Here is a 17,676-nt window from a genome sequence, read left to right on the forward strand (position 1 = left end):
GCCATGGGCAGGCGGTCTTGGGAGCTCCGCAGAGGCTGAGTCCATTGGCGGGAGAGTGTTCGTAATCTATATTAGCCACTCTCCCTCGTCGTGATTTCTTTTTTTCCTTTTAACTTTTGATTTTACATTGATTGTTGGAGGAAGAGTTGAACTACTATGCCTAAAGAAAGGAAGACAAAGGTCCTAAACCGAAGTTTAATGTTTGTCAAATGTATCTATTGGTGTCAAAAGGTGTTTGCCTAAATTTAGTGTTATTTCTTCATGGTTTAATCCAAGTTGTCATGGGTGGAGAAATGACGCAAGTAAAGTTGACGGTTGATATTGTCTATCCTTTTATTGGGCTTCCAAAATTTCAGGAAAATTTAGTGATTCTACCATAAATTTTTGGCATAATTTTCTCCATGTTTTGAAGCCTAAGCAAATTATAGATTTTCCATTGCAAGGGTAAACATTTCTTTCCTTTCTTAGAATTATTACAAATAATACGTTCTAAATCAATCATTAGAAAGATGATTATTCCATTTCATAAAATGTTTTAACAAAATTTAACCAAGAGTTGTTAAAACACGAATGGATCAAAAATCGCTTCAATAATGAAATTTTGAGGAGATTTTATACGAATTAGCCGTTGGCGACTTGGAACATGATGGTTTAAATGAACAACACTACCGCTGGGCAGGCCTGCTCAAACGGCATGTTTGAGACAATGAGACCCATAGACGATTACGTGGTGAACCAAACCATCCTAGAACAATCTAGCCCGAACCAACTTAAGTCTCTCATAGGTAAATAGGTATCGCGATGTAACAGTGACAGCAAACTCTTCTTGCCAGACCAAATTTAGCTCCCAAAGCGCACAAGCTAAGGAACAACTAGCCATATTCAATAGAAACCCGACCAGATCAAGATTGGAAAAACAAACAAAACAATAATACTACCTCCGGTTCATATTATATGCAACTTTGGTGTAGTATTTGTGAGATATAAATAATTCCAAAGTTGCATATCGGAGTATTATAATTTCTATTCACAATGTTATCCCAAGGAAATGATGAAAAAAGCATAAAATAATACTCCGTACTACGTATGTATGTATTAATAATACAACCTAGCCTAGATAGAAGTTGAATGATAAGCAATAATGATAACAAAAATAGAGAGAAAGTGGGACCAAATTACACTTGAAAGAGCATGCAATACAACTAACACATACCCGCATGACGAAGCAAACTAAAGATGTCGACCTCAACACAAAGAGATATGAAAATGCTCCAAATCTGCTGTAAAGTTAAAGCACATTCAGTACACCAACAGAAGACAGAAAAAACCACACTAAATCACTAATAATTACAGCCACCCAAAAGATCCCTCTAACAACACATTCACAAGTATTAACTTAACTCTACCCCACTCTCCAACCCATACAAAAAATATTAAAATAAAGCGAGCGAATACACGAGGGAAAAATTCGAAAATACAAGGGACCAGTTGAGCAGTTGTGGACATGAATTTTGTTAATCTTTGTAAGGTAAGAGTCCGGAATCTTACGTACATTGACAGGCTGATCTTGGGTGCTTTGAGGTTCAACGAGGGGATCCGTTATCTGTGTTGATGAATGTGGCTGGATCGCTAACCTCCCTAATGCTAGGGCTACATAGTTCCTCAATTCGTTTTGTTACTTCTAGCATTGAAGGGCGAGTGTCAGGGTACTGAGCTGCACAGTCTACTGCGAGCTGCAAAAGTTGAACCATCTCCTCCTCGGCGTGTTGGTATCTAAGGAGCTCGAGATCGAACACCTCTGAAGCCCAATCATCCTTGACAACAGATTGTACCCATCTTGGGAGATCAACCCCTTCCTCGTTTAACAAAGCATGTGTTGGTGCTTTGCCGGTGAGGAGTTCCAAGAGTAATACTCCGAAGCTGTAGACATCTGCCTTTTGGGATACTTTACGTGGCTCTGTGACTTCAGGTGCACGGTAGCCATTGACACGGGTTGGAGTGGATGATGGCCCCACAAGCTGAGCTAGGCCGAAATCAGACACACGAGGTTCATAGGATTTGGTGAGGAGAACATTGGATGATTTGATGTTTCCATGAGAGACATCCGAGCCTCTAGAATGGAGGTAAGTAATCCCACGAGCGACTCCAAGGGCAATGCTTGACCTCAATTCCCAGTTTAGTGGTGTTCTACCAGCCCCTTTGTTTCCTATTAGAAAATAATAATAATAGTAAGACAAGCAACCATTAGACGGATGACCTTAAGGATTGGCAACAGCGAAAAGGTATCCTAGACTACGAAAAGTAGAAAGCATTTCACCTCATACATTCATAAAAAAGGTTACATGGACCTCGGCTAAAAAAAAAAAAAGCAGTAGTCTAATAAGTACTCCCTCTACCAAAATTGTAATCAGATAATCCCAACCCTCTCAGAAAGGACATGACATGATTGTATGCATAAAAACACCTCTTATGATAGTTGTATTATTCTTATCCCCTCCCGCTCACTTACTTTCCAGCAATCTTAAAACAGTACATGCAATTATCGATTTCTGATGGAAGTTATAGTTTTAAGACAACAATGACAGGGATGGAAGAATAGTTATAACAGTCCATAGCAAAAACAGAATAAACATGCAATTAAGCTTGAAGAATCAAATATATCTTCGAAACCTGATTGATAAAATTAGAATAGTATGGAGTACCAATTATCAAAAGAAAAACTCTCAAACACTAGAAGTGAAGAAAGGCAATTCCGGAGACAAATAAACCTATTGTACAGATGTGGGGTTGATTGTTGTGGAAAAATAACAATAGCATACAACTCACATTTGATCCAAGTAATAATGACTACAGTTTAAATACAATTCCAGCAAACAAATCTTTTCAACATAATTTAAGCAACATTTCAAGATATAGTAATGCCAAAGAGTAGCAACGGCACTAATCAGCTTCTTTTATGTTGGGCCCTTTATTGACTTGGCAAGCTAAAGAAATAGTCCGAATTTTATATCAGTTTTACACTCGTGAGGGTAAACTTCCTAGTTTTCTTCCCTGATAATTTACTCAATCCCCACTTATGAACACAAAGTGCACAATATTTGCTAAAATTTAAGTTTAACAGCCTAATGATTTGAGGTCATACAGTACAATCTTCTCTTTATTTTAGTTAGAAGCGGAAATGTGCTAATTTTATTTAACCTTCTTATTTTATCAAAAGTAATACAACCTTTTCATCTTCTAACATGGGTTAAAATACCAGAATGCATGACCCTATGACTTGTGTCTAGATTGGAGTCTTTTCGCTAGATATTAAGGGTATAGAGAATCCTTAATAGGCGGTAATTGAACCCACACTATGCTCAATGGTTAAACACCCTTAAATATAAATACAGACTGTGATTAAGATCACCTAAAACAACTTGAAAATTGCAAGAAAATATAAACAGTAGGAGAATGCGGTTTAAGAGAAGTCGCTCACCATGCAAGAATGCGGATAAACTTCCCGTAGGCATGTAGTCAAAGACAAGAAGCTTCTCATCCCTACTGTAATAGTAAGCTCTGAGAGGCACCAAATTCTCGTGCTCCATTGCCCCAACAGCTTCTATCTTCTCCTTGAATTCTACCTCTCCAAGAATCACATCCTTCAACCTTTTTACAGCAACCACCGTACCCATCTCCATAACCGCCTTGTAAGCTGTTCCAAATGTACCTTTTCCCAATACTTCAGCAGAAGCTCTCAACAATTCCTCCAAATCAAACATTTTCCCACCAATCCCATTTCCGAAAAACACCAGCTTTTTAGTTACACCTCCACCATTCACCTCTTCTGCTTTCGTATGTCCAGGGGTTGCCAATGCAGCTGCTGCAACCGCCGGCACTGAATACCCACCTCCTCCATATCCACCATTCTCAATGTCCCCAGCAGGCTTCTCCTCCTCCGGAATATCGAATCCCAATTGCTTATTGATTGATGCAAGATCAACTGCATTGCTTTCCTTATTCCTCTTCTTACCACATACAAAGACTATAATCATCAAAATCAAAGCAAATGCCACCACAGCTCCAATCACAATCCCGGCAATCGCCCCACCCGACAATCCCTTCTTCTTCTTCTTTTGTTCTCCAGTCAATATACCAGTACCTGCTCATCATACCAACAAACAACCACCTTGTTCTCAACAAAAAATATCTCCTCAAACACAAGTTAACATTACTAAATACAGCAAATAGTCAACCAACAAATACTAGGTCCAGTTTGTAGTTTCTAGTTGGTACTTGGTAGTTGGTTAATTACTATTGTCACCAAAAATTCATCTCTCTAAAATCCAAACACTATCAACCAGAAACTAAATCTAAAAACTATTTTCCAAAATTTAATTTTAGTTTCATTCAGAAAATCTCAAAATTAAAAACAATCAAACCCCAGATACTCAAATAAATGTTGACATAAGACAGAACAGAAATAACCAGACTAAATATAGAAGCAATTATCCAACAGAATTTCTTTCCCTACTTGTAGCTTTCTAGAGGATAATGATGTAGACCAGATTCGATCCCACATACGAGTAAAACCCGAAAACAATAAAAACAAAAGGAAGAAAACCCATTACCTGCAGCAAGGCCAGGGCAAATTTGAAGGGGCTTTCCACACAATCTGTTACCCTGAAAAGCAGTCACAGGCATTGAACTAAGACTAACAGGGATTGACCCATTTAAATTATTACCAGACACATTAAATTGGTCCAAATCCAGCTTTAATTCTGGCATAAACCCTCTCAAATTATTTTCTTGAAGATACAAAGTCTTCAACCTACTCAAATTCCTGAAACTTCCAGGAACTTCACCACTAAAATTATTATTAGCCAAATTAAGCCGAACCAAATTCTTTAACCCAGAAAAAAATTCAGGGATTTCACCCCCAAATTTATTATCCTGCAAATAAATGTTCCTCAACTCAGAACATAAACCCAAATCAGAGGGTAAATTTCCAGATAATTCATTAAACCTAAGACTGAGAGTTTTGAGGGATGTTAAATTTGTGAAAACCCCAGTTGGAATTTCACCGGAGAGAGAAAATCCCGGCAAATGAAGGCCTATTACGGCGTCGTTTTTGCATTGAACACCTGACCAAGAACAGGGGTTGGAATTAGAAGTAGTGTTCCATAAAATTGTCCGACCACCTACTGCAGAGGAGAGAGAAATTAGAGCGGATCTACTTGATGAAAGATCTGATAATGCAGTTGGAATTAGTGTTACTACCAACAAAAATAGCAAGAAATTTGCAGTTATTTTACAACCCATTATGAAAAAAAATGGTTTTTTTTCCTTTTTTGGAAATTAATGGAGGAAATAGAAAAAAGATCAAAACTTTTCAAATGGGTAGTTTCATGAACAATGCCATTGTTGAAGATGAAGAAAAAAGATGGGATTTTTCAAGGGTTTTAGTTGTTTTTTTTTTTTTTTTTTTTTTGGGTTTTTGAGAATTGTGAAGAGTGTTAATTAGAGAAGAAATTGGGAAGAGGGTAGCTTAAGATTGAAGATTTGGGGAAAAGAGATGAAATTTCAGAGAAAGTAAAAGGGAAATTAAAGAGCTTTAAATTAGTGAAGTGAAAAGAGTGAGCGAGTGAGTGAGTGAGAGGAGAGCAGGTGAGAAAGAGAGAGAGTAATAACAGGCTGTGTGTAATAAAAACCCTACCTGTTACCTGTTTTTAGTGAGTGATAAAAGTAGCCAAGTAGGTGCCAATTGCCACTCATATTGTCCTTTTTTTTATTTTCTCTCTCCTCTTTTTTCATTTTTAGGGTGGTGTCTTTCTTGGAGTCATGGTTGGTCAATTAAGTGCTTTTTGGCCTTTTTCTATCTTAAAATTACTTTTTGTACATTGGGTCATTAGTTAATTCAAAAATATTTTTTGGGTTTGAAGTAATTTAATTACATACAGAATTCTTGGATGGTTGTGGTTTCATGCTTTGAATTAGAGATTGGTCAGTTCTGGATTAGGGTATGTTCTCTTACGTTGAAATTCGGTTCGGTTCAGTTCAGCTCAGTTCAGTTCAGTTCAGTTCAGTTCAGTTTAGTTCAGTTCAGCTCCTAATTTCCTTCTCTTATAAAATATTCATTTCAGTTCAGTTCAGTTCAGCTCAGCTCAGTTCAATTCAGTTTAGTTCAGTCAATGAGAACATGCCCTTAGTGGTTATGGATCATGTTGTGATGTGTAAAAACTTTTAGACGACCAGCCCTAATTTAAGTAATTGTCTTGTTAAATCATGTTGTATGTACTTTGAAAAAAAAATAGCTATTGTGTTAGGTCATGTTGTGATTTTACAATAAAAAGATATTGGCATTGCATGATTTGCATCAAATAAATGCCTTATTACTTAAAGATTAAAACGAAGAACGACTAATATCTTGTGTAATAATTCTAATTGGTGCATTGCTACCTTAAACGATAGTTTTGGGCTTTGTTATTTTGGGATTTTAATGTACGTGTTGTCTAATGGACACCTAACTTGTTGGCCCAACATTGGAGTTTTTCAATTTCAAGCAAAAGTCTAGCCTTGTGAGGTGATAAGTATACCAAAAGTTTAACACGAGTATTATTCTTATAAATGAATACTTTGATTCTTGAAGTTGATAATTTGTATGATCATTTCATCCACTTTGAAATAATATCTTGTAAATCCACTCTGTCATGGTGATATGTAAAAGATCTTCTCTTTTTTTGTTTAATTCATTATTTTATGTATGGCTAATTGAGGTATTTATAAATAAAGCAACATATTTTATGGCCATTGCACTACACTAAAAGAGCACCACAACAATGTTACTAAGGGTCTGTTCTCTTCATCTTATTTTCAGTTCAGTTCTTAGTTTTCTTATCTTATAAAACATTTAGTGCAAGTCAGTTTAGCTCATTTCAGTAACTCAAAATAAACCCTAAATTGTATGGTCGGTTTCCTTGGGTTGTGACTTGTGGCGAAACACTAGAACCTTGTGCTCGCACTATTTGCTCTACATACACCTTCCGGCCTTTGCCATGCTAGATAAAATTGTGTTGGGTCATTCGGGACTTCATGTTAGCTCAACCCGCGCGTTACCATCTATATAGTTTGATACATATATATGACCTACATATAAATTGAAATGATTCAAACACGTAATTTTAAAATCATGGAGCAATGCAATTATGCAAGTGCGCTGCACAGGAGTATAAAATGATGGTTAAGGGCAACATGAAAAGCCTAGAAAGCGTTACGTTCCTCTCGCTGGCCAACTTTCAAAGGATCTAATAGCTTGGCAGACCTTTAATAAAAGCTGAATTATTGTTACTATATTACAGTACTCTGATTTTTGAATATATTCCTAAGTTTGTTATCCATTTACATTACATACATGGTTGGCATTTGACAGACAGACTCACTACTCAGATTCTTATAGAAAAGTTCTATGGGTCACATCGAATTTTCAATTTTTGATTTTGAGATCTTAAAAATCGTATGATTCAAGTTATACTATAGGCTACTTATCAAGGTTGATTTTGGTTTTTTTGTTTTTTTGTTTTTTTTTTGTTTTTTACTTTGTTTTCAATAGTTTAATTGGTTAAGTTTTGCCACGTGATACTTTAAATCAAATTTTGTTTATGTCAATGTGACTCTCATGTAGATATATAGGTGAACAGTAGGAGTACACGTAGATTTAAACGCTGATGTTAGAAGTAATGTAAGAGCAAAGCCAACCATTAACTTGGCTTGGTTATGGGGAGAGAGAAAGTGAAAGGAATTTAAAAAATGAGAAAAGAAAAAATTTTGTTGAAAAAAGATAGTAACCAGGTTATGAAAATAACTAGTTACAAGTTTTGGTTATTGATTAAAATAATATTCACTTTTTGTTTTTGATGGATGTCCTTGGTGACGTGATAAATGTATATAATAGGATTTAAGATAAAGATTGTTTGGCGGGATAATGGGAATGGGTAAAAGTAGGAGAGAGAAAATGTATAATAAAAAAGTTATAATTAATTATTTACTTTGTTAGGAAGAGGTGACAAACACTGTTTTGATCCGACTACATTCGATCTAACCCGAAAGTGAATTGATTTAAATTTCGACTTATATGAGTACAATAACGTACGTATACATGACTCATTCTTGATCTAGACACAACCTAATCTGATTAGATCAACTAAACTCGACTCATTGACCCGAATTAACACCTCTAAGAACTATTGAGAGTATTAGGCTATCAATTAGGATCCTTTGGATTGGTTTGGGGCATAAGTGATTAGTAATAAGTTGATACCCTTAGAGCATAGCCAACCGTTAACCATTTAGGATGGTTATTGGGAGAGAGAATGTGAAAAAATAATTAAAAAATGAAGAGAGATAAATTTTTGGGAATAAAAAGCAATAACCTGGTTGTGGAAATAACCAGGTTACAAAGCTTGGTTATTGAGTGAAGTAGTAGGGCCAATTTGCTTGGTCATTGAGTGAAAGAGGGAGATTGTGTGGTGGGGTTGGGTAAAAGTAAGAGAGATAAGATGTGTAACTATGGTCAACTATTGGGCTACATTGGTTATTAAGTGGGTATAAGAGTGGTTATAAATGAGGTGGAAGATAGAGAAATTAATTAAATCCTTCGTAAGTGATAATCATAATGGTTGTGAGCAACCATTATGTTTACTCTTAGGGCAATCATTGAGTATAAGTTGTTGAGCATCGGACTAAGTTTGATGCTCCCTTGTCTAGGGCTATTGTAAACTTAATGACAAGTAAGGTTAGTCCTTTTTTTTTATTATTGACTTTGGGACTAACAAGATCGAGTAACGACACAATTCAAGGTACGAGTATCTCAATCTACTGCAGAAATAAAGGCATCCAAGAACTTGCTCTATTATTTCGGTTTTACTTCTCGTTGGCCCTGAATTTCATTGTGCCTTTGGTCCAACATTTCCCCAATCACATGAGTTAAGTATGATTAAGCCTACTTAGTTGGAGGGCATCAAATAATTCAAGCAAGCATAAGGTGGGTCCAAACTCCAAAAGTCCATAAATTATTTGAGATTTGTGAAACTTATATACTACCTCCGTTACATATTAGTGCAACAAAAACATTGACACGAACTCCTAGACAAAATTGTATGTGAGTGGTAAATGGAGAGAAAGATATAAAAAAGCATGTGATGAGGAGAGAGATAGAGAGAAATGACAACTAATAAAAGGAAAGAAAACATTTGTTGCAAATAAAGTGTAGCATCTATTTTTAGTAAATGTTGCACATAATATGAAACGGAGGTTGTAGTTATATACTTATATCTAAAAAAAACACTAAAAAATTTTGTGCTATCATCCTAATTTCTCATTACACTATGGTCAATTATCTGGGTCAACTAATTAGATTCGGATCCATGTTATTTACTTATATACGTAGTATTAAATTCTTTGATTAGAAGAATTCCCTTACAAGTAAGTGGAAAATGTGGATCCCACTTACTTTGGTAGAATCTAACATCTCTTAATCTCTTATAGAGGTGAAGGAGTGCTTCCAACTAAGGGCATGTTCTCTTACGTTGAAATTCAGTTCAGCTCAGCTCAGCTCAGTTCAGTTCAATTCAGCTCCTAATTTTCTTCTCTTATAAAATATTCATTTCAGTTCAGTTCAGCTCAGCTCAGCTCAGTTCAGTTCAGCTGAGTTCAGTCAATAAGAACAGACCCTAACTAGACCAACCTTAATTCTTGGATTCGGATCAATATTGGATTATGCTAAAAAAATATCAAAAATAAGAGTAATATAAACTAAATAGTGGTACAAAATATTATTTGAATCAAATTGGGTTGTTCGAGTTTCATTTTAGGTGGTTTGTATCAGATATGATATAACCAGCTCTACACAATACAGTAAATACACTACTATAACCAGCTCTACACAATACAGTAAATACACTACAGCTTAGTCGCTTAGATTATGTGTGGAAAAAAAAAAAAAAAAAAAAAAAAGAAAAGAAAAGAAAAGGTCATATGCTTCATTGGCTCATTGACAAGTTGTTACATTGCCACATTATTTGACCAATGCTTGATACATAATGTCAATTCTTTAGGTGTAATCTATCCATTAAATTTGATTAAGTTTATACCTTTTACTTGACACTCAATTTAACTTTTTTCCAAAACAAGTATCACTTATACTTTTATGAGTTTATCATAGTCAATGTATGGTCAATTATGAGCTTAAATAGTACTTCATTCGTCCTTAAATTACATTCCTACTTCTAGCATTTATTTCTCAAATAATAGAAAAAATTAGGAATGTAATTTAGGGACGGATAGAGTAATGTAATAATTAAACTTCTTTAAAACTTGCATATCACCTTAATTCCATTTAAAAATCAAATAGAAGAATAAAATAATTGCTTCCAAAATCTCCAATAGCATTGGCCTAAGAACTGTTTGCGTCAAACATGTCTTTCCAAACAAGCGTAACATCGAAAGCAACTTTGATTGCCAAAGTTTTCTATTATATTGGAAGCCCACCATTAACTTTAATTAAACAAACTTTATATAATCTAACTTTACTTAAGAGGAAAGGGGAAGGATTAGATTTTGCTAAAGATACCTTTGCCTTCCAAAAACAGTGGATTTTGTAATCTTAAGCAACTCTGGATTTCTGAATGAAAGAAAAGACTCTATATTAAATTTATGGTTTAATTATTATCAATTTTTATTGATACAAGTATATAATGATATTCATGAGAAAATAAATAATGCTTCCTTGACCATCACTTTTTTAAAAAAAAAAATACTATGTACGAGTTTTTACATTGACTTAAGTTTTTTTGTTTTTGACACTTCAAATTTTGTTAATTATTAGGTGTCAGATAGGGTTTAATGAGGCTCTGATGGAATAAGTCACAAAGACAACATCTCCTCCCTGTCGCCGTTTCTAGATTTAAAGAGGTTCAGATGGAATAAGTCTCAAAGACTTCATCTCCTCCCTACTACCAAACATTGTAGGTATAAAATATAGATTAAGCCGACTTTAATTATGTATTGCAGGTTTGAAATTTTATGGTTTACAAATTGACACGCTCGGTGGGACAATTTTCGCTCTTCATCTCCACTCTAAGTTTCAAAACTCGTAGATTTAATGAGGGCATGCCAAATTTGCTTTCAAATTCTACGGGAAAATTTCGAGACCAAGTTGCATCCGATATCAAATCTCCACAACAGGTCTCGAGGGGGCATTTGTTGACAGAAATTTTGTTAACTATAATATCAATAAATATAAGATATATATCTTCAAGATCTCGTAGAATATTTGATTATTATCTTGTTAACTACTATACGAATCTCTATACAAAGAGAGTCGTTTCTAGGGTTTAATGAGGCTCAGATGGAATAAATCACAAAGACCCCATCTCCTCCCACCCTAACCCTTTAGAGAAAGGAATCAAGAGATCTACGAGAGTTGTAAGCCCACAAATTATCAATGAAATAATTGTTCTTATATATTTTTCTACCTCTTTAATTATGTATTGCAGGTTTGAAATTTTATGATTTACATTCGGTTTTAAATTAATAACCATGTTTATTTGAGTTTTAAAGAGGTTTATATATAGCTTAATGGCCGTTTGTAAAACAATCATATATTTGAATGACTTTGTTCTAATTTGGTGAGGAAACATGTTCATTACTAAGTATGTAACTTCTTCCTCAAACATGTATTGTGATGATAAAAAGGATATTGGCATGAAATTTATTCGCAAACTTATTTGTAAATCCATTACCATTACCATTACCATTACCATTACCATTACCATCATTTGTATCACCAACCAAACGGTAGTAATTATTCTGAAATCGGTGATAACTGTATGTCTGTATTAGATGACATAGTTGTAGATTGTAGCTTATTGAAAAATTGTTTGCAAGAACATCAAAAGCGATAATTATGTCTACTTCAAAGTCGTGATGGTATGTTTCACTGTAACGAAAATTTATTCAAGGATTATTCGCTTGGAGTGTTAGTACTTTTCGAGTTTTCGACACCCACCATTATGAATGCTTTTGCATTTTACAACTGCATGTCTACACCATCACATAACTCTTGTAAGCTGTAATACTCAGTTCAGAATTATGGAGTTTTAAAATTTTTTGATCTTGCTACAACGCCACTCCATGCGGATCTTCTAATCCTCAAATAGTTAATCCTTTATCTCGATGAGGGGAGTAGGTTCACTTGACCCGGGATAACAGGCTAGGTACTTTGGGAATGGGGGAAAGAATAAGGAAATCCACACCCCCAAAGTGTCTTTAGGGAGTTTAAACCCACCAACCTCTTGGATGAGAGATTCAACCTTATCCACTATACCAAGCCTAGCTCGGTGATAAAGGGAGTATAATGTACGGAGTACTAATCCTTTATCTCAACGAAGGGAAGGGAAGTATAATGTACTTCGAATACTATGTATTTTTAGTTCAGAAAGATATTACTGGTACCAAACCTGATTTTAAAAAGCGCTCCTACATAATTCAAGTCCTTACATCTCTTTTCAATGAACAAAGGAAGCTTTTGTAATTTAGGCAACCAACAAAAACAATGTTAATTGTCAATGTGTCGCCAAGTGAGTCATACGGAACTACGGAGTAAATAAAGAAACGACCAAAACAAACAAAACCAAATGCCTACAAAAATCACCTCATTTTCAATACATTCTGACCTTTAGCAAACAAACCACAAATGTAGTCATCTTCAACAATCTCATCCATGAAGGCTCATATGGTTCCGAAAAATATAGTTATCATAATCTGAAAGATATCGAGAATTGAAATCCACAATTTATTTTTGTTTCACATAAGCATTGAAGATTATGGCGAAAAACAGAGCCACATGAGAAGATCAAAAACCTGAGGCTGCAGCAAGGTGTGACCCAGAAAAATAGTAGAGTATAGAAATTAAACATTCTGCAATCCGCAAAGATTACATACCATAATTCTCGAAAAATAGTTACAACAAACAATAGAAATTCCAAGCTTAGGTCCCAAAAAAAACCACAAGCTCCTAAACCCTCTCCATCTCTCTCGACCAAATCAAATCAAATCATACACCACACTAATACGTTTTTTTTTTTTTCTTTTTTTGACCAAACAGAAAGAAAAACAAAGAGACAACAGGAGACTATGTAGGACTACAATCTCAAAACTTATCTTCTTAGAAGCACTTTCGGTGGACAATTGATGGGCCGGATTCATCGTATTCTCCCTTGGAGATCCACATCTGTAAAAACACAACATTATGAGTTATATGTTTTGAAATCAAAACACTGCAACAAAACACTAACAATAAAATACATAAACGATGCAGTACCTGTTGGAAGGTGCTGAGAGACGCAAGGATAGACCCTCCTATCCAGACACTGTACTTCCTCTCAGGAGGTGCAACAACCTTGATCTTCATGCTGCTGGGAGCAAGAGCTGTGATTTCTTTGCTCATACGGTCAGCAATGCCAGGGAACATAGTTGTACCACCACTGAGCACAATGTTACCGTATAGGTCCTTCCTGATATCGACATCACACTTCATGATGGAGTTGTAGGTAGTCTCGTGGATACCTGCAGCTTCCATACCGATCAATGATGGCTGGAAGAGGACCTCTGGGCAACGGAATCTCTCAGCTCCAATGGTAATGACCTGACCATCAGGAAGCTCGTAGTTCTTTTCAATGGCAGAGCTGCTCTTTGCAGTCTCTGATTCCTGCTCAAAGTCAAGAGCAACGTATGCAAGCTTCTCCTTAATATCACGGACAATTTCCCGTTCAGCTGATGTTGTGAACATGTAACCTCTCTCGGTAAGGATCTTCATGAGATAATCGGTAAGATCACGTCCGGCAAGATCCAAACGGAGGATGGCATGGGGGAGGGCATAACCCTCGTAAATGGGAACTGTGTGACTCACACCATCACCGGAGTCAAGCACGATACCTGTTCAATGGACACAAATGAGATGATAACAAACATGACAGCAGACAATTATTATACAGGGAAATTAGGAAAACATAAAAGCTTTATTAGCTACAAACCTGTGGTACGACCACTAGCGTACAGAGATAGAACGGCCTGGATGGCAACATACATAGCGGGCACATTGAAGGTCTCAAACATGATCTGGGTCATCTTCTCTCTGTTAGCCTTAGGGTTCAATGGTGCCTCAGTAAGCAACACTGGGTGTTCTTCAGGGGCAACACGAAGCTCATTGTAGAAGGTGTGATGCCAAATCTTCTCCATATCATCCCAGTTGCTCACAATACCGTGCTCAATTGGGTACTTCAAGGTCAAAATACCTCTCTTGGACTGAGCTTCATCTCCAACATATGCATCCTTCTGTCCCATACCAACCATGACACCAGTGTGTCTGGGACGACCAACAATACTTGGGAAGACGGCCCTTGGAGCATCATCACCGGCAAATCCAGCCTTTACAATGAAACACGAAAGCAAATTTAGATCCAACACAAACCATTAAACATTAAGAAAAATTGCAAGTTGTGCAAGAGTGTCATCTTACCTTGACCATACCAGTTCCATTGTCACAGACAAGGGGTTGGATCTCCTCTGCATCAGCCATCTCGATTTATATACTACATAAACACAGTCAACACGTCAATACAAGGTAATTGTGATTTGTAGGCACAATAAATAATGGACTCTATCACCCATATCTCATCATCAGACTAGTTCAACATGAAACAATCAAATAAACACAATCTATACATAATTATTAGTTCAACATGACTCAATCTTGATTACAACAGCAGCTTTGAAACTTCAATGATGACACATACATGGCGATTAGTCAATGCCAATTGAATTTTGTTTCGAATTCTTAACTCTATTTGCACCTCTGCACCAAACTCAATCACAACACATTTCATGCTGCCAATTGTTCTTACAAACTAATTCACTCAAAAAGAACTACAATGTCAAACGACCTTACAGCAACAGAGAAAAACCAACCTCTTAGGAATCTCTTGATTTAAAAGACTGAAAAAGAGCAAATTAATTTTTAGATCTCTAATTCAAGCTTTAGTATTTGTTACAAATTTCTCAACATTCTATTCATACCAAAGTACACGATCATATATTGAATAAAGTGAGTCTAATACTATTAATTCATCCGATCCAATTAAAATTCAACAATATGAGTTATAAGCATTCTACAGCTTTAATATGAACATATAATCATACTTAAACCAAATAGCTTGTCAACTAATTACAACCTCACATTCAAATACTACTTCTAGAATCTCCAAATGACAGAAATCTAACATTCAAGCAAAACAATCATCAAACAGTATACTCGTAACATTTTAGCATCTCCGAATGACAGAAATCTAGAATCAAACTTAGCAATTCATCAACAGTTTCATATCTCCAAATCGCAATCAGCTCATCAAATTAAACTTGCAAATCGATCCAAATGACCGTAATCGAGCATTTAAGCATCTCCAAAATACTGAATCTAATGTCATTATCAATTACAGTAAACCCTAACATTTCAATAATCGTCAAGCATCATAAATCGAACAAAAAATTATACAAAATCAATAGATTTCAGCAGATCGAGCTAGTCAAATCACAATCAATTCAAGTCAACTGAACCAAATACTTCAGATCGGAAACTAATCCACCATCAACAACACTAAATCGAGCAAAATATCATCAAATCATCATCAAATATCAACAAATTCAAACTCAAATTCAAAGCCAAAAGAAAGATCCAGAATCACAAATTACAAAAAAATTGAATCTAATCTAAAAAATTAAAAACAAAAACAAAAAAGAGGATCCGAAATTCAAAGTGCGAGAACTTTTTAGCGCTTACCTTGAAGAACGAAGCGAGCTTGCGGCTGCGAGAGGAGAGAGAAAGTAGAGAGAGAAAGTGAAAGAGATTAGAGAGAGAATTTAGAGAGAGAAAGCGAGAATTTTGAGAGAGAGGCGATTGAATGAGTGACTTGCTATCCTTTATGTTAAGGAGAAGCTCCGAAATGAAATGCAAATGAAATGTAAATGCGGCTTACATTTATTTCATCTTCATTTCAAATATTTTTAAAAAAAATTAGAGGGTTTTTATTTTATTTTATTTTAATATTAATAATTTTAAAAAGAAATAAAATAATTTAAAAATAGAGAAAATATTTGGGGAAAAATGAGGACAATGATTTAAGTTCCAGGGAGGAGAGAGAAAGAGAGGGCGGGCGGTGTGACATCATGTGAGCTGGAAGCACGTACTTGTCCACGTGGTCACTTTTTGCTTTTTAATTTTTATTTATTTATTTTTTAAATTTTTGGAGAAATTAGATTTTTATTATATTTAATTATTTTGGGGTTCTTTTGAAATAGACATAATTATTTTAGAAAATTGATATTATAAGAAATTTGACAGAATGTTGTTGTGAATTCATGTGCTAGAAAATATTGAGAGAATGTGGAAGCACGTTGTGTTGGGGTTATTGTAGTTATTATTTTCCAACCCCTTTTTAAGTTGGGTGTTCATGTTTCTTCCTTTTGAGGAATTTTTTTTGCCCTACATGTTATTTGTTCGAAAATCGTTGTCGAGTTTGTTATTTTATAATGTTCGAGAAAAAATTGGTGTGTTTCAGTTTCTTAATAGAAATTAATTATATGCTAGAAAATCTCTAGGTAATATCTAATTGAAATAGAATGGTGAATGCTGGAGGTCTGGAGGATGAGGATGAGAATGAGACAACTATTTTAGTTTAATACTAGACAAAGATATTCCGATGAAATATGTAATAAATTATCATGTGGTGATGAGATAATTGTATAATAGCTCAACTAAGGGCCTGTTCTGATTTACTGAGCTGAAATGAGCTGACCTGAACTGAATTGATTGGAGCTGAATTGAACTGAGCTGAAATGAAATGAATTGTTTATGAATGAAGGAAATTAGAAACTGAATTGAACTGAATGGAGCTTAACTGAACTAAATTGAACTGAATTGAAATGAAATTAAGTTGAAAAGAACAAGCCCTAAATGAGAATGTGAGATTAAAAAGTGTGACACCTAGTGCATCCTATGAAGAATAGATGATTTACTATGTGATTAATATATTAATCTAAACCTTGAGGACAACTTATCATGTACTCTATGTGTTATAAAGTATACATGAATAACGAGTGATAGTCAAATTATAAGGTTTTCATTCATATAAAAATAAGGATAGAGTTAAAACAGTCATAAAATTGATATATTGTTAGTTAAACTTGCAGGGGGATTGAAATTTAGTTCGGTAATATAAAGTGTTGTATGGTTATGTTGCGCACCTATCAACCTATGTATGGAATGAAGGAATGCTCCAAAATTAAAGAAAATCTCACAAACGGTAGAATTGAATCATTTATTTTAAATTAATGCTCAATTTTATTTTATGTTCCTTTGCTATGTTAAACTGTGTATGTTAGACAAAGAATTTCTTTTGTCAAAATTTGGTTTTAAACATATTTTTTCAATACATCGGCAAAGCATGATAATGTTTTATTGTTTAGGGATTTCTTATTATTTTTAGAAGTTTTATACACATGTAACCAAGTTTGGTGTAAACACCTGAACTTATTGGCACCTATATAGTTAGTTTGCTTCATAAATCATAAATAGATTTGGTAAAT

General features: G+C 35.0%; 2 protein-coding genes across 4 annotated transcripts; both read right to left on the reverse strand.

Annotated features, from left to right (window-relative positions):
* Nucleotides 1-1,063: 1,063 nt before the first annotated feature.
* On the reverse strand, nucleotides 1,064-5,677 carry LOC145639343 (putative inactive receptor kinase At1g48480). 3 transcript variants are annotated; one of them, XM_081690569.1, is made up of 4 exons: nucleotides 4,611-5,677; nucleotides 3,479-4,141; nucleotides 1,553-2,206; nucleotides 1,064-1,277 (listed from the first exon to the last, which is right to left on the reverse strand). In XM_081690569.1, the coding sequence occupies exons 1-3, from the start codon at nucleotides 5,299-5,301 to the stop codon at nucleotides 1,584-1,586; spliced, it is 1,977 nt and encodes a 658-aa protein (XP_081546695.1). In that variant the 5' UTR covers nucleotides 5,302-5,677; the 3' UTR covers nucleotides 1,064-1,277; nucleotides 1,553-1,583. The 3 variants fall into 3 exon arrangements, with proteins under 3 accessions (XP_081546695.1, XP_081546694.1, XP_081546693.1); XM_081690568.1 differs by having other exon boundaries at nucleotides 1,064-1,280; XM_081690567.1 differs by having other exon boundaries at nucleotides 1,064-2,206; nucleotides 4,611-5,676.
* A 7,239-nt stretch (nucleotides 5,678-12,916) lies between these two features.
* Nucleotides 12,917-16,007, reverse strand: LOC145639345 (actin-7-like). The gene is made up of 5 exons (XM_081690571.1): nucleotides 15,872-16,007; nucleotides 14,555-14,627; nucleotides 14,070-14,463; nucleotides 13,358-13,971; nucleotides 12,917-13,267 (listed from the first exon to the last, which is right to left on the reverse strand). Exons 2-5 carry the CDS (start codon nucleotides 14,612-14,614, stop codon nucleotides 13,202-13,204), a joined length of 1,134 nt encoding a protein of 377 aa, XP_081546697.1. The 5' UTR covers nucleotides 14,615-14,627; nucleotides 15,872-16,007; the 3' UTR covers nucleotides 12,917-13,201.
* Between the last annotated feature and the right edge of the window lie 1,669 nt (nucleotides 16,008-17,676).

This window comes from Chenopodium album, chromosome 7 (assembly GCF_948465745.1).
Source record: "Chenopodium album chromosome 7, dcCheAlbu1.1, whole genome shotgun sequence".
Classification (NCBI taxonomy): domain Eukaryota; kingdom Viridiplantae; phylum Streptophyta; class Magnoliopsida; order Caryophyllales; family Amaranthaceae; genus Chenopodium; species Chenopodium album.